This window comes from Dasypus novemcinctus, chromosome 3 (assembly GCF_030445035.2).
Source record: "Dasypus novemcinctus isolate mDasNov1 chromosome 3, mDasNov1.1.hap2, whole genome shotgun sequence".
NCBI lineage: Eukaryota > Metazoa > Chordata > Mammalia > Cingulata > Dasypodidae > Dasypus > Dasypus novemcinctus.
In genome coordinates, this window is record NC_080675.1 from 158,366,368 (window position 1) to 158,393,949 (window position 27,582).

Sequence of the window (27,582 nt, forward strand, 5' to 3'; positions counted from 1 at the left end):
TCGTTTTTCTTAGGTTTTTATTTTTACACGTTCTTGTGACATTTGTCTTTGGGATGAACAGGAGGTTAGCAAAATCAGCTTTTTAGATGATTCCAATCTGAATATACAGTTTCAACAAACAATACCAAAGCAACCAGTGGGAAACTGAAAAACATTCCATTGATACTGTTTTGCCTAAAAACAACAGATAGGAAAAGACTGGCTGAGTCCCCACCCCTCCAACTACAGAGCTGATTTCTGTTGTCTTCCAAGTGACTAGTTTAAAAAATATGGGAGCTATGGGATGACCTGCTGAGGCCCACACTGTTCCCGGGTGATCCAGAAACATAACCAGGATTCCATACAGTAATGGATACTTCTTAAGGATATGCATTCTGACTTGAAGATAAAAATTACGCTCTAAGATATTCATTGTATTTCCCAAAGTAAACAGAAATGGGCCATGATAACCCAGTAATAACCTGTTCGCATTAGCATCCCTTTACCAGATTGCCAGCTGGGATCCGTGTATCAAACTCAGCCCACTTTAACCCACGTAGTAGACTTCTCAGTGTCAGTCTGTGTTGCCATGCAAACAGACTGGGCACCTTGACCAAATGCCCTTAAGTAAATTACTTATACAAATATGAATTTCCACTGAAGTAAAATGAGATAGTCTTTGGCTATATTACAAATGAGAAGTCTCTGACTGTGGAACAGTGGCCTCTGGACCAGTTCATGCCCATCGCTAGTTCATCTTGGCAGGTAATATAAGCAAGGTTTTAAACTTTTACAAACCAAATCAACTTTCTTTCTGTCCCACAGTCATCTTCAAAGCTGAACTGCATTTCTCCTCCACTTATTGACTACAGAAAGGCTCTCTCCATAGACCACCTACTGTAGACACTGCCATGACCTGCAAAGTGTGCTGTGAGAGGCTGTGGGGGGTTCCATCTACTGTGGGGGGCCAGGATCTTCAGACACCGCCACCCCCGTGATCACTGATCTAAGGCTGGCGTGACCCCTTGGATCATCATTACTCAGTGACCTCTAATTAGTTACCTGCCACTAACTAGGAGGTACAGGTCAGACAGCATTATGTGAAAGGAACTAAAGTGTGGGCAAAAATAATGTCGTGTGGCAGGAGATGCTATTCTCCTGTGACTCTACACCTTTAAAAGATGGAAGCTTAGAAAACAGCACACTTGGGTAACATAACACTTATCCAGCCGAGCATTCTTTCTACCATCCTAAGCTCGGGGGTCTATACCTGCGGACCTACTGGTATACCTGTGGCCTCTGAAAAGTGGGCCTTGGCCCACCCCTGGGGTCCTTCTTGGTGCCTCTGGGCTGGGCAGTAGGAGAAGTGCCCACTTCCTACCTCAAGACAAATTATTCCATTTAACTTGGTATTCCTTTCCCTGGACCAAACACCCCAACTGTAATTATTTGTGCTGAAAGTACATAAACTTTCATGAGGTTGGACTGCTGTCATTTTTATTTACCCTTTTGGTCTTTAAGCTCAGGGAGAACACCATCCCATTTATGGTCGGTGGAGAAGGGCTTCTTGTGTTTCAGATTTTACTGTGCATCCCCATCTTGCAAGTCTAGCTACAGTTTGGGCATCAAAATTCTTGTCTGCAGGTTCTACCTCCCACCAGTGAATTTAAATGCTTAGGTGCTGAGGGTGACAGTGCAGAGAAACTAAGTGTACTCTGATAGGCACCGGCTGTTCCAAAACTTAGGTAATGAGCTTAAAAAAAAACAAAAACAAAAAAAAAACCACTTTTGAGGCTACACACTACTTAACTACTGAGTGCGCCCAAAAAAGAACCACTCTCATAAGCAATTCACAGTAATCTTCTCACCTACACGTCAATCTAGTACAATGTTCCAAGAACCTATGCAAACATAATATGTTGATTTAAAATACCGCAATAGACTGCAGCTGGCTTCTCCATAAATAAAATACTATGTTCTTTGAAGTTCTGCACATAGAAAGCAATTCATTCAAATGCTAAAATGAGTTTAATTCTATGGCAAATAACTTTTTCCTAAAGACGAAACCATTTAGCGGATTTTTTAAAATGTAAGCAGTCTGCTGAAATAAATTCTTTGTGGAAAGACTTTGGAAAGAGAAAAATCTATTTATTTTACCCTTAAAAGATTAGCTTACTATTTCATATACGCACATGCAAATAAAGTTTGCTCTTTAATATATTACTTTACTCTGGTTACTGTAGATAATCTTACCTATAGATAATTATAGTTTCAAAAACAGATGCGAGGCATTTTCTACAACTGAGTGCAAAACTGGTAGAAATTGTCTTCAGAAGTGGAGAGAAAACTCCAGAAAAAGGAACCTTTTAAGACTAAAGAGATAAAACGTATTTTGTGAACGTTCCAATCTCAAAAATAAAATTCCAATGCCTTTTATGGCATAAATTCATCTGAAACCTTTACATATTAACCATAAGGTAAATTGACACTGCCTGGAGCTCCCTTTGAAGAAAGTAATAAAAAGGGGGAGCTTTTAATAAAGAGTGAAGTGCCCCCCTGTTAAAATAAGGCCTCTGCATGTTGGCATGTTAGTGAATAATTTAAAACAAAATATTTCTGCTTTTCAAAACCAGTGTCCATCACTGTCCTCCTCCTCATGATCAAGATAGAGGAGGGCGACTTTCTTTTCATCAGAAACCACTGACCTTTGATCTACCATTCTCTGTAGCTGCACCGTCTTATCAAACATGGCCCGTTCCTGGCCCTTCTCCCCGTGGGCCTCGTGCCCAGCGCCAGCCGAGGCCTGGAAACTCACACCTGCTGCCTGGGCATGCCTACTGCCAGCATCTCTCCCGGTACCACTGTCAGACACACCGTGAGGTTCTGCTTCGTTCCCTCCAGGGAAGAGGACCGCAGCCTCTCGTGTCCACCTGGCGGAGCCGGGAATCTCCCCTCCGTTACTCACATCCATCTGAAAGGTAAACGAGGTTTCTTTGGGGCCCAGTGAAATGTGCCTGAACGATGTGCTGCTGCCTACCTCGCCTAGCTCGGGGGAATCCCCTGAACCAGCACGTGCCGATGTTGTGGAAATGGGTCCACGGAAGACAATGTGTTCAGAGGTTTCCGTTTCTGTAGGGCCTAGTCTAATGTGTCTAAAGGACCTGCTAATGTCCGCTGTCACTTCTGCCCCTGATGCATCTCCTGTGCTATCCTCCTGAGAGGCAGAAACGACTCTTTGGAAGGTGCTTTTCTCAGTCATAAGAGTTTCTTTCCCCAAAGTGTAACTACGCGTGGCTCGGGTCATGTCTGTTGAACCCTCTCTGTGGACAATGCTTTCTGAGTCGCTCGACTCCTCAGGTTGGGGAACTGGTCCCTGGAAAACTATCTGCTCAGTGAAATGGTGCTCCCGAGGACCAATTTTGATGTGCCTGATGGATGTGGCAGTACCTGGGGACTCTTCAGTGTGTACAGAATCTCCTCTGATACCCAACTCCATTTGGTCTGAAAGGGGGACTGTGAATTGGATTTGCTCCCTGAGACCTTCTTTAGGGTCTAACTTGAGATGCCTTACAGAAGTATGGGTCCCCACTGATTCTTCAGTTTGAAAATTCTCACCAACCTTCCCTGCCCTGGAGATGGGGCCCTGAAAAACAGATTCCTTTTCATCATGAAACTGTTTGGAGCCTAGTGTGATGTGCTGCCCCGATTTGTCACTATCTGTGGGAAACTCTGCCTGGCCAGGCTCTTCAGCGGCCCCCTCCTCCTCAAAGGCAGGGACTGGCCCTCGGAAGATGACTTCTTGGGATGTTTGGCTTTGATTAGGACCCAGCGTCAAATGCCTCACAGACCAGCTGGTTCCTACTGAGCGCTCTGTCTGATCGAGCTGGCCCTCTCCACTTACCTCTAACACTTCTGAAGTGGGTCCTTTGGGAGAGACTTGCTCAGGCCTCCAAATCTCAGTGGGGCCCATTTTAATATGTCTTACAGACTGGCTTATGTCCTCTAGCACTTGCGACTGGGCAAAGCCCCTTGGGCTGCTGATTTCCACGGTGGCCGACACTGGGCCCTGGGAAGCCATGTGCTCCTTGTTGCAAGAGGCCCTGCCAGCCTCATCCCTCTCATCAGAGGGGCTGTACAGCTCCCTGGTGGCCCAGCGCTTAAAGCGAAAGCTGCCAGCAGGGGTGTCCCCTCCATCTTCCCTGTCTGGGCTCTCAGGCGCTTGGCCGTGCCGCTTGGCCAAGCTCTCTCGTACCACTGACTCCACGACTTTCTCTATTTCCCCAGCTTCATCTCTGCTTAGCTCTTCCAGGTCTAACTGATCGGCGTCTACAGTTTGTGAGAGGTTGACTTCAGCAACTAAAGTCACAGAACCACCGTCAGGGGTCTGGACTTTCTTTACGTCTACTGAGATGCTCCCAGGCTCGCCCTGGTCCTCCCTGGTTAGGGTGGACAGCTCCTCCTTCACCCGCTCGGGAAGGCTTTCTTCCAGCTGCCCGATCACCTCCACCATCTGGCGTCTGGGCTCCTTGGAGAAGGCCTCCTTAATGGATGTGTGAAGTTCATGTGGTATTTTAATCTCCTTCTCAGTGACTGTGGGTTCAGCATGAAATTCACCACTTCTGACTTGTTCCTTCCAGCGAGAAGCATCCACGTCGCCTTCCACAGAGGGAGCTGGACTATCCAACGGCTTCACGACCTTCTCTCCCAATGCGCCGTCCCGCCTTCTGCTCTTCCAAGTCCCTTGCACTATTTCATCTTGCCAGGAGTACTTGATGGTGGATTCTTCTTCAATGTGGATCTGCCCGTACACTGAGCCCTCGTCTCTGTCATGCCCCACAGAGGACTCATCCGGGGTCGACACAAAATAGCTCTGCTCTCCCTCCGAGTCACCTGCCTCTGTCACTTCTTCAACATGAGTTATGTGCTGATGAGGCTGCTTGGTGCTTTTACTTTGACTAACTGAAAACACTCTGCCTGTTTCCCGGTCACCATTCTCTTCCTCAACAAGCCCCTTGGAACTCGGAGGCATGTCATCGACCTCCTCCACTTCAAATGGGGTGGACAACTCACCTGTCACCTCACTGCCTACATAGCTCATGGGCTCTTCGATGATCTCCACATTGACGACCTTTGCTCTACCCTCCCTTCCTTGCAGACCAAGATTGATTATATCCCCTAGCATCCGCTCAGCTGACTTCCCTTTCAGATCCACTTCCTTCACATTCTTGCTTAAAAGATAATCCAGGCCAGCTTCATTCGAGACATCAATGTCTTCGGTCAGTTTAGACTCCACGATGATTTCAGTCTTTGTTTTTCTGTCACCAGGAAGCTCCTTCCTGTCCACATAAGTGACTTTTGTGTCTGGAAAAGGCGCCTCAGATCCTTCTCCCTCAGGAGACTGTGTAAACTGCTTCAGGATGCTAGAAACAATGTTCTCAGCTATGGTCTCGGTTGTGGAATCACCCTTCAGAGAGCTGGCGGCATCGCTGGTGTCTAGCCTGAACCTTGTCTCTCTTGTTCCCGTCCCTGTGTCTGCAGCATCAGCAGCATCCTTCTTTACGGGTGTCTGGGCGCTTTTTGGGGCCACCTCTGGTGTGCTGTCCCGGGATACTTCTAGACTAATCGGTATCTGTCTGTCTTTCGTGGTTTTCTCCCTCAATGGTTCCTTCCCTTTAGCCTTTTCCTTCATTTGCTGACTTTCTCGCTCTCTTGTTTCTTTATCCAACTTTGTCATTTCTTCCCATCTTAAGTTTCTTTCCTCTGAAGCCTTCTCTTTAGAATCAAACATTTTCTCTTCTTGCTTTGGTTTGACCGTTCCTGATATATTCCTTCGTTGCTCCCATGTGGCTTTAGATTCTGTTTTATTTTCCAAAATGATGGTTCTCTCATTGGACCGAGCACTTTTCGATACACCCACTGCCACGTTGTCTCGGCATTCTCGAGATGGCTCTCGGGTAACGGTGGAATCTTTGGCTAAATATGTGGTGGCATCAAGTTTACCTTCTGTTCTTGGTCTACTGGGGAATGTTTCTGCTGGCGCTTCTGTATTTCTTAAAAGACCACGGCTTGGAGAGAAAGTTCTGAAACCTGTTTGGTTGCTGACAGTCTTTTCGTATGAGCTTTCCTGCCTGCTGGTGGCTGAGGAAGAATATTCTGAGGCCAGGAGGCCTCGACTGGCAGCACTCCCAATAGACGTGGCTGTCTGAGATCCAAGGTGGGTTGACAGGTTAGAATACAGCGTAGAGCTGCGATTTAAACTTGCTGAAGGAGCTTTCTGCCTTGGAAAAAGATTTCTTTCATTTTCGCTCTGTAATATTGAGTTGGCATATTGATAGGCTCTGAAATCTGTAAAATTGAACAAAAGGTTCATTAAAACGACAGTCATCATTACCTCTTTTCATCTTAAAGGCATCACCATGGGTCAAACCCCACCCCATCATATTAAGCAGGGGTTCTTAACCATTTTTGTTCCATGGACCCCTTTGCTAGTCAGGTGAAATGAATACTGCTGTAATTTATTTATTGCATGCATTCATAAGTGAAGGAAATGCTAGATTTCAGTTAGAGGTCATAGAAAATAAAGATAACAAGTTGATTTTTTTTCACAACCTCCTGAAATCTTGGACCCCTGGTTAAGAACCCCTGGAATTAAGTATTACCACAAAAAGGTCTTTATAAATACTTTCAATCCCCAAATTAGTTTTAGTAATTTTTAAAATCTCATCACAATAAAATACAGTACTGCAAATAATTCAGCATGAGAGCTTTCTCCAGTTATTGGTTTTAAAGTATTCATCTATCTTAATAAAAAATATTAAACATTTGATTATAAAGCATGGTGCATAGTTTAACGGCTGAAATTCCACAATCTTCTCTTTTGGAATCGTAAGTTTCCCCTTTTTTGAGAAGTTTCTTCTACTTATTTCAGTAGAGAAGAGCTTTGAAATGACAAAGTACATAAAATCCTCATTAAACACTAAACAGCACTAACCCTCTACCATTTACTATGCCCTTATTTTTCAGATTTTCATGTTGAGCCAACTATTCTTGAGGAATTTAACTTTTTTTTCCAAGCTATCTGACTTCTATTTTTACACTAGACAGCCTTCTAGGTTGAAAAGGCATCTGTGCAGGAAGCAGAACATTTACCAATGCTACAACTTGTTCTCCTTTTGTCCTGGAGTTGGGAAGGAGTCTACAGGGCTTCCTGCTCAGTACTGTCCAAAGAGAGTGCTACATCTTGGCGTGTCCAAACTCTCCCATGACCACTTGCCCTACGGGTGGTGGGTGGGGCACGGCCCATCCCAAGGGCACCCCCTGGTGGTCCTGAGAACACCCCCTGCTGCCTCTCCACACCCAGTCCAACTAAGCGGGAACGGAGCCTTCACCCTGCCTTGGACTCTCCCATGTTGGCCAAGGCCAGATGCCTCTTTTGACAGATCCCAGGACACAGGAGAACAAACAGATCCAGCCAGAAGATGGATCCCCAGGAATCAGTGCGGGAACTACCTGGCTTTTAATTAACAAGAGATGCGGAAGATCACAGACTAGCTTTAGCCCCATCATGTTGTGGGAACTCGGCCAACATTATTTTATGCAATATCACCAAAGAAACATAAGTGCATTAGATTAAGAAGCACTTCTAAATTCCCTATCTAGGAACTCGTCCATTCATTTATTCCACAATCAGTTAATGCAACCAAATAGTACAGGACTCAAAATCACTGGGAAGCTTAAACCCTAATGGAAGAATTCCCAACCAATACTGTTTTTTCTAAAAGTTTATTTCCTTTTGGCATAATCCATAATTGCACAAGTAAATTTAGTTTAAGGACATGAAGTCTCTTTACCCTTCAAGAAGCTTGGAAAATGAGTTTAAAATGAAACACAGATACCCATTAACCCTCTACCTGAGCTCTTGTTCTTCCTTGCCTCCAAAATCACAGGACTAGCAAAATATCAGCAAGTCCATTTAAAACACTTGTCTTCATCAGAGCTTGGTCCTATACCCTTTTTCCCCTCTCTCTACACTCTCTTTAGGTTATAGGATGGATGACTTTCCATTTATGTATCCACATGTCAGACATTGTAGGTGACTTAGTAAACCTTGACATTTAGTGAATAGACAATTCTTAGTTTACAGAAGCCATTTCATCAGATGCTGGCCGATGCCAGGCAGGTATCAGATTAATAGCCACTTATGGACATCATTGCTGTTCTCAAAGTCACTTGTAAAATTAGAAAGGAAATTCTCTAAGTAACTGGAACCAACAGTATGATTCTGAGTCTATCCATGAAATGTCTACTGGGGAAGAATGCTGCTTTTGAAAAATAAAGATGCAAAAAATTTTTTTAAATCTACCATCAATCCAGCTTGGTTGTTAAAATATCCTGTGGATAAAGGTATCACATAGATGCATTCCCAATCTGCCATGATTTTGAATATGTTAAAATACTTGCAAAGACTAAAATAAGGCTGGGTTGAGGTACGTACTGAACACACTGTACATAATTTAATCTGTCCATGGGTAACCAAAATGCACTTTAGGATTCTGTAGGGCTTTTAGGTATTTTAAGAAAAAAAAAAGGATTCTAATGAACACTCTTCCATACCAGTGCTGCAGGTAGTGGAAGCATGGGCTTTCAGCCTGAATGAAGGGTGCCCTCAGCCCCGGTGGGTGACACCTGCTGCATACCTCCCCCTGAGCTGTCCATACCAACCTAAGGGATTGCAAAGTGTGGTCCTTCCCACCTCTGCCACATGGTTGGGAAGTAAGTTGCAGGGTGCTTGCCTGCTGTATAAAGTAATACCCCCCTCATCTCAAAAACCCAACTTTTGATCTGTAAAAAGATGTTCCCTTCAAAGGGTGTGATGAACAAGCCCATATCTACCTTCTCCCCACTGTTTATACTCCCTTCTCCTCCTTCACCATGTTTAGGAAGCAGCCCCTAAAAATATTAGCTAGATGAATGAATATCAAACACCTCCCCACACGGTCTCACGTCTATTATTATTTATATTATGTTGCATTAAACCAGTATCTGTTTGGTACTTAAAAGAGGGGTAAACTACAGTTATCTGAAAAACCTGATCAAATCCCTATTCCTCCAGATAAATAGGGCCTTACTATTTATCCACAGAATGAATAGTTTCAATGGAAAGCATCTTAAAAGTTAAATAAATGACCTTTTTAATATTTACCTTGTGGCATGTCTTCGATATACTCAGTCCAGACCAATATCTCTGGATTACTTTCTCCTTCCAGTAAGGCTCTGCAAAAAGTAATTTAAAAATAATCATTCATAAGAAAATAAAAGAATGAGAAGCACCTCTAATAAAATGTATCACGTAGCATTTGGTTCCTGACCGCACTGTCACATGTCTGGGTTTTTAGGACTCAAATCCGATGATGTGGCTGTGGGCAGGGGGCTGGACCACAGGGGTGTGAGCCGACCCTGGGCAGCTCTCTGTTCTGCTCACTGCAACGTCCCTAGCACCCACAGATGCTCAGTATCAGCTGCGTGAACTTGAGTGGGCTAGGGCTTCAGGAGAGCTGGACAACCAAGCCCTCCTAAACCTGGTGCCTGAGAGATGGAGGGCCCCCAAGAACAAAGACGTGGCCTTGTTTCTCTGGGGAAATATGGAATGAGCTCACCTGGGTCTAGAGGGCCCCAAAACAATCCCAAACCCCAGTGGGGAGGAGGTAGCCTGCAGGGTTTTGAGTGCTCAGTGCATTTACCCAGATGGACTAGGACCAGGACAAGCAGCTGAACTGTGTCTGTGGTTGCAAACTGGGCTCCTTGGGGGCATTTTGGAGAGGGGAGAAGCAAGGTGGGCATGTAGAAGAGGAAAAGGAACCGCTTTGAGCCACCCCCTCCCTCACCTCTCCCCTACTTCAGCAACCTCATTTCATCCAGAGCTGCTTCCTGCCATCTCCTATAATAAAAAGGATGGAAGCCCCTCAGCTAGGTGATTTCTTTGGCCACTTCTAACTCTAAAAATTCTACAGTCTTCATTTTGGTGTTCTCCAAGTCTACAACGTAAGACTACGGCCTTGATGAGAGGTAGTGGACACATCAGGCTTTGGGTCCAACACACCTAACGTGGGTGGTGGTTTAGTCCTGGGATTATAAGTTAGTCTGTGGCCTGGGGGGAGTGGCTAGGCTACAAACAACAAATAGCAAACAACAGTTGTTCAGTTGCTAGAGCAATGTATGACATCACTAAGCCACGGTTCCAAGAAGTACACTGAATATGGCAAAGGGCACCGGAAACCCGAGCCCACTTGGAAATGCTGGTTTCGCTCCTGAGAGCTGGGCACAGAAACAGAGGAGGGACATGAGGAGGGATGTCGGCGATTCAGGCAAACTGGTGACAAGCTTTATTTCCACCTAGTGAAATATGAGTCCCCCAAATGCGAGGACCCTGCTGGCAGTTTGAGAAAAGCAAAGGAGGTGCCTTTCGGAGGACACAAGCAAAGCAGACGGCTAGGGGCAGTCTACACTGGTGTCATGGAAGCACATATGTGTCGATGCTGGCTCTACGCAGAGTCCAGGAGGACAGGTGCCTGGATCCCACTGCCTGGCCAGAGTCCCTTCCACTCACTGTCAGAGTCATGAAATGGGACACCATCCCGCGAAGCCCACACCTTCATGACCAAGGTTCCAGAAATACAAATAGATTCCATCTCTGAGAAAACACCAAGATCTGCACTATCAGGGGGATGTTCAGGGTAAAAGATTGCAAGAGTCCACGCCCCGGGACCAGCAGGAGAGATGACGGCCTAAACAGGACGGTGGCCAGGTTCTATTTCCCGTCTTCTCTGCCTGCTCAGCAGGAAGCCCCAGAGTCCCAGAGGGGTTCTCACTCCAGGGCTGAGAAGGCAGGACAGAAAGTACCTGCTGCAGATCCGGCTGTGACCTGAGGATGGCAGGCCTGCAGGAGCTTGGGTCCAAGGGAAAATCAGTAGAAGATTCTGGGGAGGAGGTCAGGGTAAAGAAAGTATGTCTGTGATGGGGAGAATATGTCCTCCCCTACCCCACAGAGGAGCATGGCTTTGTTCCTCTTTCAGGGCAAATCCAGGTACATTAAGACAGGGCCTCAGCCCTCCAAAAGGCCCAGGGTCCGGGGCAGGGACAGATGAGACCCAACACAAAAGCCTCCCATAGGGAGGGCCCTGGGGAACCCTGGTTGACACTGGGTTCTGGTGTCTTAGCCTGTGTCTGGTGTCTTAGCCTGTGTCTGGTGTCTTAGCCTGTCTGGTGTCTTAGCCTGTTGACGCTGGGCCTGTGAGCCTCACCCTCACTTTAGAGGGAAGAAGCACAGAGACAAGGGTCTCCCGACCAAGGCCGCACGGCTTGGAAGGGACAGAGGCCACGAGGTGAGAGCCCAGGCAGTCTGGCTCCCGAGCTGCCAAACCTCCCTAAGCGATCAGGAACGCTGGCATTGCATACGGCTTCTGGAAGTACAAATCCTGCAGACAGACCCCACAGAACATGTTAAATTAAAGTCATTTCACACTCTAGGTGGTTCCATTCATGATGCCCATACAGAGCTCTTCCATGGGAGGATGAAGATCCCATTGGGAAAGAACTCATTACCCCCCACCCCAGCTAGGCAGGTCCGCATACCCCTGCCCCCATCCCAGGTTTAACTCCTGTGTCAAGTTCACAGCCATCTCAGTAACTGACCCATTATCCTGCTCTCCATCAACAGCACAAAAGACTCACCTAGCAAGGGCACATATAAACGGAATCTCTCTAATGAGATGCCGGAAATGTATGATTTCTCCAAAAAAGCTCTTTAAAGGAGCAGTTTTAAGGACTGGCCTTGAACAGCTTTAAGAAATAGGTAGAACATTCTCCAAGCTGCCAATCGAGCCTAGTTATTTTGAAATTGGTGAAGGAAATCTGTGCAGGTGCCAACGGGGCTGTGAAAAATGCCAGCTCCCTGAATCACCAGTTATTGGTGAGCATTTCCTACAACTCCAGGGCAGGCAGCCTCTTGAGCAGGAAAATAAGCAAACACGTGCAGGAGAGAGGTCCCTTGCGTCACGAAGGCGTTGACCATAAATTCACTGGGCAGAAATGACTGCAACAGGGCCTCTGGCCAGTCGCTCACCTGCCATCTACCTGAGCCCCCAGGGGGTGCTCCCTCAGGTGTAGAAGACAGCAGTGGAATTTCAGGGCACAGCCACTATTATTTGGCATGACACTACTGCATTGCACACCTACAAGAAGTGAGGATAAGATGGCTTCCCGTGGGGAAGCCTGCCATGGCCCTGAAGTCCACGTGTGGTTCACCTGGTGCTTCCCTGGCTAAAGGCAGGTGGAGCGCTCCAGAAAGGCAGAGGAGGCCGCCGGCCCCGGGAGCCTCAGAACTTCCGCCAGCCTCCTCAGATGCACGAGGAGAGCCAAGCCCCAGGCAGGGCTAAGGGGCAGCTGGGTCACCAGTGAGGCAGGGCCAGGGCTGGCATTGCAGCGCCTGCCAAGGAGGCAGTGCTTCCTCCTCCATGCCCCAGAAACAAGCACACGCTCAGTCAGCCACTGGGAAGACACCGGAAGCAAATACAGGACAGAGCGGAGAGACAGCAGCAGAATCGGAAAGGTTCTGTCCTCAACCAGAACGACCACGGATATTACATGAAAGTTCATGATGAGGCAATGGTGCTGGACCATTTCCGGTCATTCACTCTGCAGTCAGAATTACATCGCTTCCCAAGAGCCTATTCGTCAACACCAGATGCTGGAACAACTCGAGTGATAAACAGAGAATTACTGATAAAACAGAGAGAGGAAGTCCAGGGACTGGTTCACAGAGAAGCCAGCTCTGAAGTCGGGTCGCCTGGACTCGATTGTACTTCCCATTTCTGTGACCTTGGGCAAGCCACTTAAAAACCCTCTGTGACTCAGTTTCCCCTAAAATGGAGAGCTGTCATAAAGTGATGGTGGTAATTCAATAAGTAAATAAGTGTCACATTCTTTGGAGAATGGCTGTCACAGAATAATGTTCAATAAATGTTAGCCCTTATCACGATCATCACCTAGTGCCCTCAGAAGAACACTGATTTCAGCTAACCCAATTAACTGAAGTGGTCAAGACAGGAAGTGATTCTGGTTAATTCAGGGGTTCTTAACAAGGGTTTCGTGAGCTTTAATTTAAATTTTTTTAAAAATTATTCTTGTGGGGATATGTTGGTATGGGTATGATATATTTATTAAATAATACACAGTATAGTGTGGACTTTGTAAGGAGTCCATGGTTTTTACCTGACTGGCAAAGGGGTCTGTGGAACAAAAAAGTTTAAGATTCCCTGGATTAACCTAATGTTATGGTTAACTGGAGGTTAATTTGTTGATGCAATGAGGGGGAAATCTGCAACTGAATGTATTAGTTAATACTTTAAATTATGTATTTTAAAAACCTACAAGATTTTAGTAACTTCATATATTTCACCTAACAACAAGGTATATCTCTGTGTTAGTACATTTTTATAAATTCTCAAAAAAATGGGATGATGCTTTGGTTTAATACAAGAAAATGAATTTCTCTAAGACCTTTAGAAATTCCTGAGAAAGGTGTCCCTTGGAACAGACAAGTGAAAAGATACAGGTGGTCTAAAATATGATTGAACAAGGAGAAAGAGCCTGAAAATGATGAAACTGTAAGATATTATAAGTAATCTGTGTCACTTCATTAGCAATCTAGATCTAGACTTTTTTTCCCAGTTAAAAAAGTGCCGTTTCTGCCCACCGCAATCAGAAAAATAAAACCAAATGCTTCTGGCATCCTCCCCTGCACATCCATACAAAGTGCTTGGATGATGTTTTTCACCTAACCTTTTAAAAAACATTTTCCTTGAAGATTCCAGGCAGTTAATCTTCGCATTACATTTTCATGTTTGGCTAGGCAAGACACCACCACCTCTGCCTGCTTCAAGTACTTTTCTTTTGAAAAATCATCTTGGTCCTGCTTTCCCACTTCTTCAGGTGAAATTTAGAATAGCCCAATCCACTACCCTCTTTAAAAAAAAAAAAAGCTTCTATTTTTGAATTTTGATGAAGGTTACACTGTCTTCCCAACCCAAGACCTGAGATGGGCCTTTTCATTTACTGTGAAGGGTTTTATGGTCCTCAGTCAAGCGTTACAGTTTTCTGCATTTAGTGTATTCCTGGGTATTTATGCATTTTTTTATTTCAATTTTTAGTATCATTTTTTCCCCAATATAAATATTGGGGAACCTTTTATTGCTGATGACTGGGTTCTTTTCATTTTGGGGGGGAGTGGGGAGAGACACACGGGACTGTATTGTCTAACTTTGCTTCTAAAAGTTGTCAATCTCTAACTTTTGGACCAAATCCTCCCATCTTCTCAGGCTGGGACAGGTTCTTCCGACTTCACGTCGGCAGTGTTTGGGACAATGTGGGTTCTGGATGTTGCCTTAGTGTCCATCGGCTTCAGATAAGTGACTGATACTTAAGAGGCGCCTCCTTTATGGGGCGGGCGCTTTGCTGGTGGTCCAGGCTGCAGAACCACAGGGCGATCATCACGCCCCTCGCCCACGGCCCTCAGGCCCCTTCCTCACTACCTGTACCAGGCGGGTTCCAAGACCCCATCCATGGGCCACGATGCCAGGCCCTCATTGCTCAAGTCCCAGAACTCCTGGAAACCCGAGAGCCCCCGAACCCACCCACAGACACACACCCTCTTCCACCTCAGCACCTGGGTCCCTCCGGCACTCTGCCTGCTAAGGCCTGTTCTCCCATTCACCCCCCATGGCATGGACCCTGGGGGGTCCAGCATGGCCCCATGGGGACAGCCATACCCATCGGGCACAGACAAGACCTCCAAGAGGGCCTAACGCAAATCTCTAAACATTTCCTCTGCTCCTCCCTCCTACAGCGATCCCTCTTTTGCTGCCTCCTCTAGGTGTATAGTAAGGGGCACATACATTACCAGGGATCTTGTTTAAATGCAGAATTTGCTTCGATAGGTCTGGGGTGGCCTGAGATTCTGCATTTTCAACAAACACGTGGTGGCTACTGGAGCCAGTGCAGCCAATCTGGTCTGCAGTCTGGAGAGCACGCAGGCCCCAGCAGTGGTTGTCAATGCTGGCAGCACCCAACAGTCATGTGGGTTGCTGCTAAACACACAAGTCCTGGTCCCACCCCACCCCAATTAAATCAGAAGCTCTAGGGGTGGCCCCAGGGGCCAATGCTTTTTCAAGTTCACCAGGTGACTCCCAGGTGCAGACCACTTGAGCAGCCTGCCTGACCCTGTTTCTGACCACCAGGCTGCTAGTGTACCAAAGCCTCACACTCCAAGAACAGACCTTGTGAAGATGTCACCAGGCCGATCAGCATCTCCACCCACAGCACAGGTTTAAGGCTGCACAGCCATGCAGGTCACACAGACACAAGAGGGCACCAGCCTGTCTACGCACCAGGAATCTCCTTCCTGGCCATAAACTGGCACGCCAGGGTTTGATGAAAGCCTCACGTCTTAGGTTCTTTTGTTGTGTTTAAATTTTATTACTGGTATTTTGGGGTATTTCTCCTGCATAATGAAGGTGAAAAGGAAGGGCTGAGTAGCTGGGTTCGGAGGTGCCCCAACACTCCAGAGCTGGGTGGGCATTCCAGCTACCCTGGAATTTGTTCTCAGCCCTAGCAAGCCACCGCCCCTTCTCTTAGGCGTAAGATGCTAAGCCAGACGTTCTGCAGGATGATGTTCTGTTGAAAAAGAAGCCCTTCGAGCTGCAGGCCAGCCACTCCCAGCGCCTGTGGCAGGGCTCCGAGGGGGTCTCACCACACTGGCCCATGGCTGTGGCCCCAGGGGAACGCGGCCAAGCCCTGCTGCCCTCTCTAAAGGCAGAGCGGGAGGAAGGTCGACTTTCCCAAAGGCCACGCACGGGTCAAGGTTGGCAAAGACCAAATGCGCACTTGTGAAAGGAAGGGTCAAAACCACATAAGTGCCCTCCACCCAGTGAATATTTATACCTGTTCTCAGAGTCTGAGCAGCAGCACCTTTCTCAGCAGGGTTTCTAAAAAAGAGTTCCAGGAGGTGGTAACCAGGGTTCATCTTCAGGACACTCATCCGTGATTTTAAAAAATAGCCCTAGGCTTTTGGCTTGAACAAAGATTTGAGTTATAGCCAGTTGCCCGGGTCTTTTCTGTCTGTGGAGGTCTCCCAGGTTAAACCCTGAGCAGGATGGCCTGCAAGAATCTAAGCCGGCTGGGAGGCCAACAGGCTCCTGATTTTTCCTGTTCAAATTTGGACAGGGGAAAGACAGAGTGAAATCAATCACTGGCTTCCCTAAAAGTACTACTTGCTCCTAAATTCCTTGGAGATGGCCAAGTTGATCCATAATTGGGTTAGGAAAATGCCAGCATCAGAGAGAAGCAATAAACTCTGTCCCTGAAGACAGTCAAGCTGCTGAGGGCGGACAGAAATGGCTCTCGATTGATGCCCTGGAGAAAAGCCAAGCTGGCAGGGTTGCAAATGCCCTACCATAAAAGCAGGCCCTGGGCTCTCAGACAAGATGCCAGAGAACAGGGGGCAGGACGAAGTGGGAAAGGCAAGGGCTCAAGATTCCAAAGGAACAAAGCACAATGTACCAGTCTCACAATTCCACCCAGAAAACTATTATAAAAAGGAAACAGAAAAACCCAACTGCTTCCGTTGGGGAGAAAAATTCATCCTACATCAGGTGTAACATAACACGAGTGGAGACGTCTGTTTTCCAGGCCTGCCCAGCATCTGCTTCAAAACAGGGCCTGACTTGGGCACCTCCTGCCCCAATCTTGGTCCACGTGACTCCCAAGAGGTGGACCCCACCCAAACTCTATAAAGTGCTCCAGGGGCAGGCTCAGGGCAGGAGCTGGGGGCTGAGGCCAGGGGCTTCGTGGGACTGCTTGGGGAAGGGCCCCTCCTGGTACTAGGGCTGCATAGTTGGGGGCCATCCTGGCATAGGGTGGGCAGGGCCAACTGTGCCTGAAACTATAGATTTTTTCCGTTGTGAGAGCTAATAAATTCCTTTTCTGACTTCGGCCAGTCTGACAAGGGTTTCTGTCACTTGCAACTGTGAAACTCCTGATTAACCCCGTAACGCCCCACGGGCTGGGCCCCAGGACCTCCTCTCACTTCAGTGGGGGGCTCTGCAGAGGGTGCTGGACCCCTGGGCAGGCCTCAGCCATTAGCAGCCTCCCTGGGACCCTGCTCTCTCTTCCCTGATGGTAAGAAAGCTGACAGATGCCTGCCGTCAGGCTTCCTGACAACAGACACAGCGAAACCAGCCCCAGGCTGTGCCGTGGTGACGAGCATCCCCCAGCCAGACACTCTGTCTTTTCATGGACACCAAAGCAACAAAGGACACTTCGATATTCTTAGAGCAAAAGAATGGAGGGAGAGAGCCCACAGGGAGGCTGCACCAGGCGCTGAGTTTTGCCCCTCCTCTGCCTCTAACCAGAGGAGTGGACGCTGGCCCCTTCTCATCCTCTCCAGCTCTAATGGTGCCCCTCTGTTGTTAATGGCACTGGTGGAAGGGACCTTGACGATGTGCCTTCCACTGGCTTTCCAAGGCAGAGTTTCCAAAGCTCCTCCATGCCATGATCGACTGACGCTCACGACGATCTGGGAGACAAGAAGACCCTTTGTCCACTTAGTGGGGCCTGGTGGGTAAGGCACGCATCTGCAGCCAGGCATGCCTGGCTCGGCCCCTCACCAGCCTGGGCTCCAGCCTCAACTCCTCAACTGTAAGATGGGGAATGGTATGCGCCACAGAGGGATATGCAAGCAGTGAATAGCTGCAAAGTACTTAGGGTTCAGGGAGGGCTCCCTAATGCGTGCTACTGTTATTCTTATAAGTGGGGAACATGTGGGGGTCCCTAAAATTTCATCCACTGTAGGTCTTAGAGATCAGAGCCCCTAATGGTTCTGAGCATGAAAGCTGCCAGGAAACAAGGGGCAGCACATCCACCAAAGACCACCACTCCCCCCTCCATTTACTACCTGTGGGCAGGAAGGGGTCACACCAAGAGGTAGCACCAGACTGCGTTTTCTGCCCTGCCCAGCACTTCTGACGTTTTGATCTGGGTTGGTTACCCTGAATTCATGTCAACAGCTTAGTAAATAAAGCTGGTGGCCTGAGAGCACCAGGATAATCTGTCAACAGAGATGCCATTCTTCAAAGCCAAACCAGTGGTAGGGTAGAGGCAGACTCAGAATCTTGGGGTTTGAAGCAACAACAGCAAACAAGCAGGTGAAGTCAGACTTCCTGGGTTCAAGTCATGACTTCCTCATTTTCTAGCTCTGTGATTTCTGTGAGCGAAGTCTGCACATCTGTAAACAGGATACCTGATTTCTAAGCTTTTCAATGAGTTGGCATGAGCCAAACACTTAAGCAATGCCTGGGACACAGCCAAAACTAGCTGGGTAGACTGAATTATGTACCCCCTCAAAAGGCATGTTCTTAGGGAAGAACAGGTGGAATGTGGGGCATTTTGGGGGCATTGGAATTGTTCTGCATGATATTACAATGATGGATACAAGTCATTATACATCTTGTCAAAACCTATAAAATTGGGCAATGCAAAAATGTAAAACATAATGTATACTATAGACCATGGTTAGCAGCAATGCTTCAATATTTGTTCAGTTTTAACAAATATACCACACCAATATAAGATTTTATCCTTACCTGCACCCCTGCGGGTGTGAACCCATGTAAACAGGACCTTTTGAAGACATTATTTTTCACTAAGGGGCAGATCAACTGAATCAGGGTAGGTCTTAAATCTGTACAATTGGAGTGTTTTATAAAAAGAAACTGGGCACAGTCAATCAAAGAAAGCCAGTGGTCAACAGACACCAAAAGAGCAGAAATAAGGAGAGAGACGGCCCTGTGACAGGAGACGGAGATGCAAGCAAGGGACCCCAAGGATTGCAGCAAGCCAGAGCCAGAACACTACAGACGCTGGAGGGAAGACAGTTCCTAGTTGATGCCTTGATTTTTGACTTCTAGCCTCTGAAACCATGAGCTCATAAATTCCTGTTGTTAAGCCAACCCATTGCGTGGTATTTGTCATAGCAGCCCTGGCAAACTAAGACACTATTCCCATCACCTGGGAGACACCCGCTCAGTTATCTCAATGAGTCCCTGCTCTTCCTACTCCTTTGGCCCTGGAGCCCTTGCCTGGGCGTGCCAATGGCTGCCAGCTGCTGGGCACAAAGCCATAGGGACTTAGAGGCCACACTGATTTCACACTTTGAGTTCATTCAGGAAGACTCGGCATAGCATTCTTACCGGTAGGTTGCCACCTCCAGACTGAGGCCAGTCTTCACCTGCACGAGGTCTTGATAATCTCGCAGCCGGTCAGCTATGGTCAAGGTGAGGCCTGCCTTCTCATCCTCCAGGCAGTTGATCACTCTCTAAAGAGAAAACAGGGGCCTTCAGATCAGAGAACTGGGGCTTTGCTGAGTTGAACTAGAGGTACCAGCAGTTCAGGACATAAAAAGAGATGAAAACCCCCAGGCTTACTAAAGACACATTATTTGCAAGGATGCTTTCAAATACTGTATCTCTTCTATATGGGAGATTTTTTTTTTACTGCACATAGAAGAGTTTGATAGGATACTGGCTTCTCTATTCATACTCTCTCATAATGATGAATGCTTAGTTGTTTATCGAAATCATCTTGGCAGTTCAGACATCAGTCTGCTTATGAAGCTCAATGCATCAAACTGGTTGACTAAGATGCTACTGAAAACAAGCCAAGACTACAAAGCAGGGGGCTGACAATATTTAAAACATAAGTCACTCAGATTTGAAATGGAATTCCCCCAAACCATGAATTCCCCAATCATAAGCAGGCAAGCTGATACAGAGTTCTTTTCTTGGTTTCATCTAGAAAAACTACTTTAAATCATCTGGGGAGAAAAGTTACACCCATGAGATCATAACGTATTCTGGGTATAAATGTCAAAACTCAGACCTGGATGTAAATCTCCCTTTTTGGTTGGACTTCCCTCAGTGCTTGTTGACATTGCACTCACACTCATCACAATTTCACTCACACTAGCTGATCAACACTGCCCCCATCTCCCTGGTTGGGGAGAGACCAGAGGAGGGCAGGGATCAAGTGATTCCCAGCTCTAGAAAAATGGATTTACACGGTCCATATTTGATAAATTGAACTGTAAATGAAATGATCAAGTTAATATCACCCTGCTCAAAATTTACCATTTTAAATGGACAGTCTCCTTTAATTAATAAACACCCTGGCTTCATTTGCAGCATTTTATAGTTGTGCGTTTTCTTCCTGATCATTAACCAGTTCTCCAAGGAATAATCAAATGAGCAAATATTTAAATGTTGAAATATGTCCACATACTTTAACTTCTGAGGTTTAATGGAAAAAAGCATTCATTATTCCTGAAGACAATGAACTGAACTGGGCTGTATTTTTAAATATATATATCATTTTACAATTCAAAAAATTCTAAAACCATCAGAAGAGGGAATATATCTTCGTCCTGCAATCCTGCCACCAAAGGCACCTGGCAAGATGTGAAGGTCCACAATAAACACATAATGTTTGTGAAACCAAGGAAAGAGCTTAACTAAAATCTCACAGTATGCCAGGTACTGCTGGAGTTTACTTTAAAAAAAAAAAAAAAATAGCATGATCAGCCCATAAATAGTTCTGCTGCTCTTACCAGGTCTATTTGCAAGCCAATAATTGTTGTTAGGTTCTCTGTATATATAAGGGGTACTAAAAACAAAAAAAGGGGAGTTGATCTAGCTCAACTGGTTGAGTGCCTGCTCACGTACGAGGTATTGGGTTCAATCCCCGTACCTCCTAAAAAGAAGCAAACAAACAAACTGAAAAACCCAATCTCATTAGGGAGTGGATGTGGCTCAGTGGTTGAGAGCCTGCTTCCCATGTAGGAGCTCCTAGACTCAATTCCTGGTATCTCCTAAAACAAACAAACAAAACCAAAACCAAAACCACTTAGCTTTTAAAGCAAAAGAGTAGAGTGATAAACTGTTGGCTAAGGCCCCATGGTGAATATTTGTTAACATACACCAAAGCTAGCATTAGAAGGAGAAAAGCAGTCCATGTACCAAGTGTTGATTTACATGACAGAATTGCCTAAAATTAGCTACAACATTAAGTCTCAGGGTTAATAACTCAGGGCTCCTCACCCTTACCCTGTTCCATTTTGGACAGAGTATAAATTCAGGTATAAGGTTACAATATAAAATGTGCATTACATATATGTATATTATTCCTTTCTACTAAAGAAAATTTGGCCTAAATCTTAATACTCAAAAATTTATAGAGGGAAGCAGACTTGGCCCAGTGGATAGGGCCTCCGTCTACCAAACCCCGTGCCTCCTTGACCCATGTGGAGCTGGCCCATGCGCAGTGCTGATGCGTGCAAGGAGTGCCGCACCACGCAGGGGTGTCCTCCGTGTAGGGGAGCCCCACGCACAAGGAGTGCGCCCTGTAAGGAGAGCCACCCAGCACGAAAGAAATTTCAGCCTGCCCAGGAATGGCGCCGCACACACGGAGAGCTGATACAACATGATGATGCGACAAAAAGAAACACAGATTCCCATGCCACTGACAACAGCAGAAGCAGACAAAAAGAAGAACACATGGCAAATATACACAGAGAACAGACAACCAGGGTGGGGGGGGTGGGGAGGGGAGAGAGATAAATAAATCTTAAAAAAAAAATTATAGTAATTTATTATTTTCAAAGAAGTTCAAGTGTTTTTAAACTGCTTAGGAAAAAAAAAGAACAATTCTCCAACCACAAATTATTCCATATCAAGGAAGTAGAGATTCTTCTCCAAGAGGGCACAGAATGGTTCTGCAGCCCACAAAATCTGGAAAAGAAAATCAAACTGAGTTTGAGTTTAAATAAGCGTAGTTCCAGCTATATATCCATATGAGTCAAATCTTCCTAAATGGTCAAAGGAAAATTCATTGACTTTCGAAAGTAGGACTGAGACTTATTGGCTCCTCAAAGTCTCCACAGAATCATAACCAACTCCACTGGAATTGCTTTCAATGAAGCTTCAGGTTTGGGCTCTGCTCTGCCAGAAGCTTTCAAGATGTTAGCCAGCCCAGGAGCACGGGAGCCACCAGTAATGGATGGCTAATTTTAACCCAAGCAGAACCAGCATCACCTAATGTTATATAAGCTTGGGAGAAAGGTCACCTTTTTCAGTTGCTATTTAGGAAATTCTGGGGTAGCCTCACAACTAATGATGAAATCTAGGGCTATACTCATGAAAGCACACTGCCGTCAGGATCACTTTCTCTTAGCCAAATGTGAGCTACCCTTATTGGGCCAGGAATGTGAACCCAAGATAGGAAGAGCTTGCAAATGTCACAGTCACTTAGGATCTTAGAGCTCAAAGAGAATTTAAATACTAGAATGAGCTCAATTAGAACACAAAAAATAACAAGCATTGGGAGCCGTGTGGCTCAAGCAGTTGAGGGCCTACTTCCCACACGATAGGTCCGGGGTTCAGTTCCCAGTGCCTCCTAAAAACAATAACAAACAAACATACGAATGAAAACACCAACTCAGAGGAGCCAATATAACTCAGTGGCTGAGCACTGGCTTCCCACTTATGAGGTCCTCGGATTCAATCCTGGCCCCAGTATCCACCCCCCCCCCCCCCCCCCGCTAAAAAAAACAACAACAAAATAAAACAAGCATTAATAGAATGCTATCTCTGGGGCAGACAGCAGCCCTGCCCAAATGGCATCTTATAATCCATTACAGCTCCACATGGGTATCTAAGAGGCATCTCAAACTGAACCCTGATCTGCCTCCCAAACCTGCCCCCTGCGCCCACCCCCTTCGGTGAAGGTTACTCCCTTCTTCCACTGGCTGAAGCCACAAACCCTGGAGTCCACCCGATTTTTCCCTTTTTCTCATGGCCACACCCAAGTCATCAGCAAATCATGATGACTTCAACTTGTCAGCCCCCTCACAGGCCGCCCCCAGGTCCAAGCCTCCACCCCTTCACTGCTGCCTGTGTCCAAGCCTTCGGCACCTCCTGCCTTGATGAGTGCAATCATCTCCTAAAAAGATCTCCATGCTAACACCCAGTCTGTTTTCAGCACAGCACCAGAGACATTCTGTTAAGAAACCATCAGGTCAGACTCACGCCCCTCTGCTCAGAACCTTCCCGAGGCTTTCCACAGCCTCCTAGTAAAAGCATGAGTCTGGTAGCAGCCTCTCTCCCCTTCGCTCATCTGCTCCCACCACCCTGGCCTCCTGACTGCTCCCTGAGGGGTCCCAAGAGACTTTGCAGGGCAGGATTTTTCTGTTTTGCTTGCTGTTGTTTTCACTGCCATATCCCTGGCACTTAAGAAGAGAGCTCGGGGAGCAGAGGTCGCTCAGTGGTTGAGCACCTGCTCCCTGTGTACGAGGTCCTGGGTTCAATCCCTGGTACCTCCTGGAAAAAAAGAAGAGAGCTTAGCATATATCAAGTGCTCAATAGTTGTTAGTTGGATAAATAAGCATCCAAATATACATGCCTTGCAAGCTGCTTACTTTATCTGGCCTTTACAAATGGGGAGACTGAGACAACAGAAGGGTTAAGGAACCTAAACCTCCCAGAGAGTTAGTGGCAGAGTCTGAATCCAGCCCAAGCCCCACATCTCATTCTCATTCTCCTTCTGATCAAAAAAGTTCCCATTTGTTGTGTTTGAGGGACTGGAGAGTCTCACAAATAGCCTCAAAAGTCTTAATGTTTATAGCACAAGGCTGGCATAAATCACAAACGTCTAGAATTTTTTTTCCTCTCAAAGCCCCTTCCTGCAGTCTGAAAGAAAGGGTGTGTTCCTAAGGCATCAAGTGATCTGAGCCAGGTATAAACCTCTGGGAACTTGGGTGTCAATTCAGTAAATTTTTCTCTGGCAAATCTGGGGCATAGGGCAGGCCGGCAAATCTCACCCATGGAGAGAGAGCCCAGAGGCCCTCTGGAAAGGCCACTTTTCCTGAGGTCAAGTCCAAGGGGGCAGAGCTGCAGAGCGCAGAGAAGTCAGGAGGTGGCAGGGCAATACTTGTGGGCCCTCCGTCCCCTGGATCCAGCTCCCACCTCCAGGATGGAGGAGGCAGGGGGGCTACTATTACCCTGCTCAGAACTCAGCAAGAAAAGTGCAGGAGACACAACAATAAAACTGTTCTGACAACAGCTGCAAGGGTCTGAAGGCATTTCAGGTTCATGAAGGCACGTCTGAGCTAGACTTGAGACAGAACAAGCCCAAGTTCCTATGAATGCAAAGAGAGTTTTGTTAAGGGTTTCTCTTTGCTGGAACAGAGAGGAGAGTAGTGATGCTGCGGCACTGGAACCCAAGGTAAACCCTGGTTTGGCCACTTACTAATTGCATGACTTCTATGCCTCGGTTCATCATCTGTAAATGGGGTTAACATCAACATCGCCCCATAGGTCTGGAGTGAGGACCAAGAGGGAACATGTTTAAAGGGCTTGCCCCTTTGGGGCCTGGCATGCAAGCAGCACTCAATAAAGGTGAACATGGAGGAAAGCACTGATTACAGCATATCAGTTATATCAGTTTTTAGGATATTTTCAGTCTTCCCGAAGTGAGTTGCTATAGCATTGTTGAAAATCATGAGTGTTCAATCATCAATACTTGTCTTTAACATAATTCCTCTCATTTTTAGAAGTCTTTTTTCTGTTTTGTACTAATGCTCAGGGTTGAATCTCTTGATATGTAATCTGAAATACAGTTGCTTTAAATGAACTGGGAAAAGATTCAGGGTATGGACACTGTAGTGACTGGTAACATCTGGTGTGATGAAACCTCCACACATTATTATCCAAGTTATTATCAACACTTTCCTTGCTCTTTTCTTGCAAAGGGAAGAAACAAATTCCAATAAGTGAGAGGTATCACTGGGCGGAAAGCTGAGGGGGCCCTGGTCCCAGGGCAACCCTGGGGAAGCCACTTGCCACTGTGGATCCCAGGGTCCCCGAGTTAAGGCGCCTGAGGGTGACAACTAACCACACCCCTCAAGTCTTCAATCTCTCCTCCACTCAGAGGAACTCAGCTTTTACCTGTTCCATATTTGGGGTTCCCCTTAGGGTTTCATTAGAGGGGAAAAGAGTTTTACTGATAAATAAGAACACTGAGACCCAGAGGACTAAAGCATAAAGGCCCAAAACGAGCTAGCTAAGTGAGCCACAACTTTAAATGAACAGTGAGGACTTAGACCACAGACTACCTCCCCAAAAGCATGTTGCAAGCCTGTTTGCACAGCTCCAGTTCTCGAGACAGTGGTAGGGGTGCAGTGGACAGTATACATTTGGGAGGTATTCCTTTTTTTTGGTGATTCACAACACTCACTGGTCAAAAGCTCCATGACAACTGCATTTCTTGGGGAGAAAGCTTTCGAAAATTCTGAGATGGAGGTTAAACAAAATCCACAATCCAAAAGATTAAATTCCAACTGAGCACCATATCGCTTTTCATGATTTTGCAGCTCTTTGGATACTAAATATTACCTGCTGGGAACCCAGGGATAATCAAGAGCTATTTGCTGATTATTTGTAGACACCTGTCACATAACCAGTCATCACTGCCACAACCAACATGTTCCCTTCACTTCTGATTTATAGAAAGCACAAAATCAGTCCCATAGCTGCAAAATATTTAAACTCAAAATATTTCTGAAACTGTGTGGACGTTATTTCAAATTGTTGGCCAGGAGAACTACTGAGAGTATGGTTTGGGAATATTTCCCATTCTGGCCAAGACTGGGCAGGACCCAGGGCCAAATGCTAGGACGGGACTGAGCGTACAGACAGTAAATCAGCCTGTGTCATCCATCCGTGTCAGAGCGTTGGGGCTCTGTTTCTCTGAAATAGTAACTGCTTATATGACTGTGCACTTGCAAAAACATCCTGCTGCAGAGACCTGATTTTCCACAACTTTTACACTACCCAGAGATCCGACATCAGACTGTACTGTGAGAAAAATGCCTTTGATGAAGCTCTCTTCTGCATTAAGGCTGCTGCCCCTCCCAAGAACAAGCAAGGTAGCCGCCCAGAGAGCCAAGACCAGCTACTTCCAGCTGGAAAGTCTTTCAGGCAAAATCAAAAGAGACGGAAAACTAACTTTTCCCGGGGAGGCGGAGGGAGGCTTTTAGCCAACGGGGCTGCTATTCTGAATGGCTTGGGTAAGGGCTGGCTATTGCCTTGGAGCCTTCCCAAAACCATGGCCTGTCACTTTTGTATATCTGAGAGGCTTGGTTGGCTTTTATGTGAATTAGGCCTATGAAACTAAACCTAGGGCTGAAGGGATCGTTGGTCAGGCAGCACCTAGTCATGTCAAGCTCTAAACAAGTTGACAACCTAATCATCTGAGAGGGAGGGCTACCCACCGGGAACCCGCCACAGGGCACTCGCCCAGCTGAGTGGATGGACCAAAGAACCGCACTCTATCCAAGGCTGGGCAAGGCGTGGCCCCCTCATGGGTCGGTTTCCCAAGCACCTTTCAGCACCCTCTGGGCCAGCCCCACCCGTCGGAAAGGCAGTCCCCAGGCTGAAGGGCTGCGGCCCCCGAGACCGCGCGCTTCTGCGCTCCCCCCCCCCCCCCCCCGCCACGCCCCACTCCGCGCTGGGGTCTGGCCAGGCAGTCCCCGCACACGGACCTGCCGCTCCTCGACCTGCAGCTCGTACTCCTCGCGCATCCGCAGCAGCTCGTCCTCCAGTCGCGCGCGCAGCTCCGCCAGCTCCTGCGCCTCGCGCAGCAGCGCCTCCGCCTCCAGCGCGCACAGCCGCGTCTCCTCCTCGGCCTCGCGCCGGCTCTCCTGGCCGCGCCGCAGCGCCTCCTCCAGCTCGCGCACCTCGTCCTCGTACAGCTGCACCGTCTCCCGCCACGACTCGGCCACCAGCAGCGCGTAGCTGTCGTGCACCTCCCGCAGACGCGGCGGGGGCGCGGCGGCGCGGGCGCGGTAGTGCACGGTCAGGGTGGCGGCTCGCGCGCGCAGCTCCCGCACCTCGCGCTCGTGGGCCGCGTCGAGGCCCAGGCGCTCGGCCTGTAGCCGGCCCAGCAGCTCTTCGAGGGCGGCGCGCGCGCCCAGCGCCTCCTGCAGCTCGCGCCGCTGCGCGCCCAGCTCGGCGTCGAGGCGGCCGCGGGCGGCGCGCGCCTCCGCACCCAGCCGCTGCAGCTCCCGCAGCTCGCTCCGCAGCGCGTCGCGCTCGCCCTCGGCCAGCGCCGTGGCCCAGCTCAGCTCGTCCAGCTGCTGCCGCAGGCTGCGCGCCTCCTCGGCGTAGCGGGCCTGCCCCGCGGCCCACTGGCTCTCCTGGCCGCGCCGGCCGCGCAGTTCCTCCTCCAGGAGCAGGTTTTCGCGCTCCAGCTCCCGCACCCGGCACACGTAGTCATAGAGCCGGGCATTGAGTTCCTGCAGCTCGGCCTTCTCGGCGCCCGTCTGCAACCGCCAGGACAGCATCTTGCTGGGTGCGGGGCTCTGGCGGCCGGCCGGTTCCCTCCTGCCCTGGTCTTGTCCCCTCCGCCGCGCCGCTCGGGCCCCGCCGCCGCCCCGGAGTCCCG

General features: G+C 47.7%; 1 protein-coding gene across 2 annotated transcripts; it reads right to left on the reverse strand.

Annotated features, from left to right (window-relative positions):
* On the reverse strand, nucleotides 1-27,582 carry SYNM (synemin). 2 transcript variants are annotated; one of them, XM_058294638.1, is made up of 5 exons: nucleotides 26,681-27,582; nucleotides 19,281-19,405; nucleotides 9,182-9,252; nucleotides 3,881-6,324; nucleotides 1-2,950 (listed from the first exon to the last, which is right to left on the reverse strand). In XM_058294638.1, the coding sequence occupies exons 1-5, from the start codon at nucleotides 27,479-27,481 to the stop codon at nucleotides 2,603-2,605; spliced, it is 3,789 nt and encodes a 1,262-aa protein (XP_058150621.1). In that variant the 5' UTR covers nucleotides 27,482-27,582; the 3' UTR covers nucleotides 1-2,602. The 2 variants fall into 2 exon arrangements, with proteins under 2 accessions (XP_058150621.1, XP_058150620.1); XM_058294637.1 differs by having other exon boundaries at nucleotides 1-6,324.